The sequence below is a fragment of the Seriola dumerili genome, unplaced genomic scaffold, assembly GCF_002260705.1.
Source record: "Seriola dumerili isolate Sdu_G_001 unplaced genomic scaffold, Sdu_1.0 BDQW01006596.1, whole genome shotgun sequence".
In the NCBI taxonomy this organism is placed as follows: Eukaryota; Metazoa; Chordata; class Actinopteri; order Carangiformes; family Carangidae; genus Seriola; species Seriola dumerili.
This window is the reverse complement of record NW_019180851.1, coordinates 1-3,330: the sequence shown is the minus strand read 5'-3', so window position 1 is coordinate 3,330 and position 3,330 is coordinate 1. Positions and strand designations below refer to the sequence as shown.

At 40.3% G+C, this 3,330-nt stretch overlaps 1 protein-coding gene across 1 annotated transcript; it reads left to right on the top strand.

The window, feature by feature from the left end:
* Window positions 1-754: 754 nt before the first annotated feature.
* On the top strand, window positions 755-1,702 carry LOC111239940 (olfactory receptor 52N5-like). The gene is given in 1 exon segment (XM_022769886.1): window positions 755-1,702. A coding segment is annotated over 1 exon segment (948 nt).
* Window positions 1,703-3,330: the final 1,628 nt, after the last annotated feature.

Genomic DNA, 3,330 nt, shown 5'->3' with positions numbered 1-3,330 from the left:
TAAAATAATGATAATATAAATACAGTGTTTGATTTTCTGCCTAAGTTTTAATAAGATCATGTTATTATTAACACGTACGACATGTGCTATGTTTTGTTGAAAATGGAAACTTTAATTTGAAGGAAAACGAATAAAAACAAACAAACATGAAAAGCATTCAAAGTGTTTGACACTGAATGTATTTAAAGGACTTGGTGACGTGTCAGAGCAGCTGCAGCTGCAGCAGCTTGTTCCACATGCAAACTACTTGAATTAACCACCAACATCTGCATTTATTTTAATGTCAAACCTTTTGTCAGTTTGACAACAATATTACAGCTGACTGAGTTTCTCATGATTCCACCATGTTCATGCATAAAGTCTTTAACCTTTGAATCTGTTTTTGCCATTGTTTCATCACAGAGGATTTCTATTGTCCTTTCACATAATTACACAAACACAATTATCACTAACTAAAGAACATCAGCAACAAAAGGAATAAAATTATTATTATTTTTAGCTTTAATTCTAAATTTCAAACATGATTTTTTTCTATTTTAAATGCTTCAGTCTTTTTGTACATAATGTGAACACCAAAGAAATTCATCATTTGTAATGAACTTCCACAGCAAGCTTTAATTGTAAAGGACTAATTCTGTTTAATGTTGATTATAAAGACATCTTTTTATTTTTTCCTCACTTTGTTTTTCTTTTTTTTATTATGAGTTTATTCGTGACTTTTCTCTCGTGCTCAGACTCAGATGAACTCTGCACGATGGAGAACCAGACAGACATCCTGCAGCTGGAGGGGTTAAAGGTCAGCCCCCAGTCCTCCATCCCCGCCTTCATCCTCCTCCTCCTCATCTACGTCTTCATCATGGTGTCTAACCTCGGCCTGGTGGTCCTGATCACCATGGAGACGAGCCTCCACCAGCCCATGTACCTGCTCTTCTGCAACATGAGTGTCAACGACGCGTTTGGGGCGTCGACCATCATCCCCCGCCTGCTGAGCGACGTCTTCACCCCGAGCTCAGAACGCCACATCAGCTACATCGACTGTGTCGTCCAGGCGTTCTGCGCTCACTTCCACGCCAGCGCCACTCACACCGTGCTCATGATCATGGCCTTCGACCGCTACGTGGCCATCTGCAACCCGCTACGTTACGCCGCCATCATGACCAACAGCATGGTGGTGAAGCTGTCGGTGTCGGCCTGGGCCGTCGCTCTGATCATGGTGTTGATCCTCGTGGGCCTCAGCGTCCGCCTGTCGCGCTGCAGGTGGATCATCTTCAACCCGTTCTGTGACAACGCCTCCTTGTTCAAGCTCTCCTGCGAGAGCCTCCTCATCAACCAGGTGTACGGCCTCGGCTACACCGTGGTCCTGCTGGGCTCCTCCATCGGCAGCGTCACGCTCACCTACCTGAAGATCGCTGCGGTGTGTCTGAGCAGCAAGAACAAGGCGCTGAACAGCAAAGCTCTGCAGACCTGCGCCACACACCTGGCCGTCTACATCATCATGTTCGTCTCAGGCTCCATCATCATCATCCTCCATCGTTTCCCCGACCTATCAGATGAAAGGAAGCTGGCGTCCATCATGTTCCATGTGGTTCCTCCTGCCATGAACGCTGTGATCTACGGGCTGCAGATCAAGGCCGTCAGAGAGAAGCTGGTCATCATGTTCACCAGGAACACAGTGAAATGACTCGCTGCTGCTTTCATGTAAATAACTGTCAATAAAAATCTTTCACTCTCTGAAATGTGCAGATAAAACTAATTTCATCACCATTTACAGAAGGAGATGAAGCGGAGGTATTGCAAGTCAGCTGACAAATAATTTACAGAACAACAAACATGGTGGAAAGATGTAATAATAATAAAATATGTATGTATGTATATATGTTATATCTGGTCTACAGAGGATTTTTGCTTTGCGTCACCGGCAGCGTCACAAAGCATGGCTCCTGTCGCCTAGCAACCTTGACAACACATTACTTTTTTTCCACAGTAACTTTTTGTCTTCAGTCTCTGGGTTGAACAGTTTTACTGTTCTAACTGAGCTGAAACATTTAACAGCGTGAACCTCAGACTTTCTGTCACTGTTGTTTGCTGCCATTTTATTTTCATTACAGAAACACAATGAATCATGGGATATGTCTCGGTGAGGATTTCGTTCGACACTATTGGCAGACATGAAGAATAATAAAGTTATAAAATTCAAGAACTATGTCCTGAAAAACTTTCCAGTTTCAATGTGAAAATAAACACAGAAGAATTACGAGCACTCTCATCTGATGCAGGATTTAATTCATGTCATTTCATATTGGATCATGTAGGTTTGGATTTTTTTTCCCCTTAATAATAAAAACCTTCATTTAAAAACTGCATTTTGTGTTTACTTGTGTTATCTTTGTCTAATATTTAAATTTGTTTGATGATCTGAAACATTTAAGTGTGACAAACATGCAAAAAAATAAGAAATCAGGAAGGGGGAAAACACTTTTTCACACAACTGTATATATATATTTATATATACATCATATATATATATGATATAAAATCAAGTGAAAACATTATTGCTCCTGTTTGTTGTGATGTTGATGTTTTATTTCATCAATGTTTAAAAACTTTCCTGGTTCATGAAACTTCTCTGTAAGAATGAACAAAAAAACAAAGATGTTGAAGTAAAAACACACAGATAGTTTTATACTTTTCACTGAAATGATCGATTAATTAAATCTGATAGTCCAACAAACATCTCATTTTCAATTTTCATCTCTTACACTGTCACGCTGTTTTCCCTTCATACATTTGTACAATAGAAGTATTGATTACAGCTAATTTAATGATTCTTTTCATTGATCTTTGCTCATAAAAGTATCAGCTCAAAGTCAAACCACATGTTCACACCGTCGGGTTTTCAGGAAGAACTGAAAGTGAAGGGTGTTTTAATAAATAACCAAAAAGACCAGGAATCCAAAATAAACAAGTCAGGAACAAAAAAACAAAACAAGGAAATTCAGGAAAAACACTGGAGAACAACAAACAGGAAACACAAAGGAAAACTGGAGGTCCAGAGGAAGACAGAGACAGGTGAGGAGACAGGTGAAACACATCAGGGCGGGGCAGACAATCAAACTGGAGGGAAACTGGACAAAGACAGGAAGTAAAATGATTAGAAGATACGCAAGGAAGTCAACTTCAAAATAAAACAGGAAATGACCAATGATCAAACTAATGTCCAAACACAAAGTTACTGACAACATGCTCCATGACGGTGACGCACAGCTGACAGCAACAGTTGCCTGGTGATGAAACCGTTCAGCAACACAACAAACGGCGGAGCAACGGGGG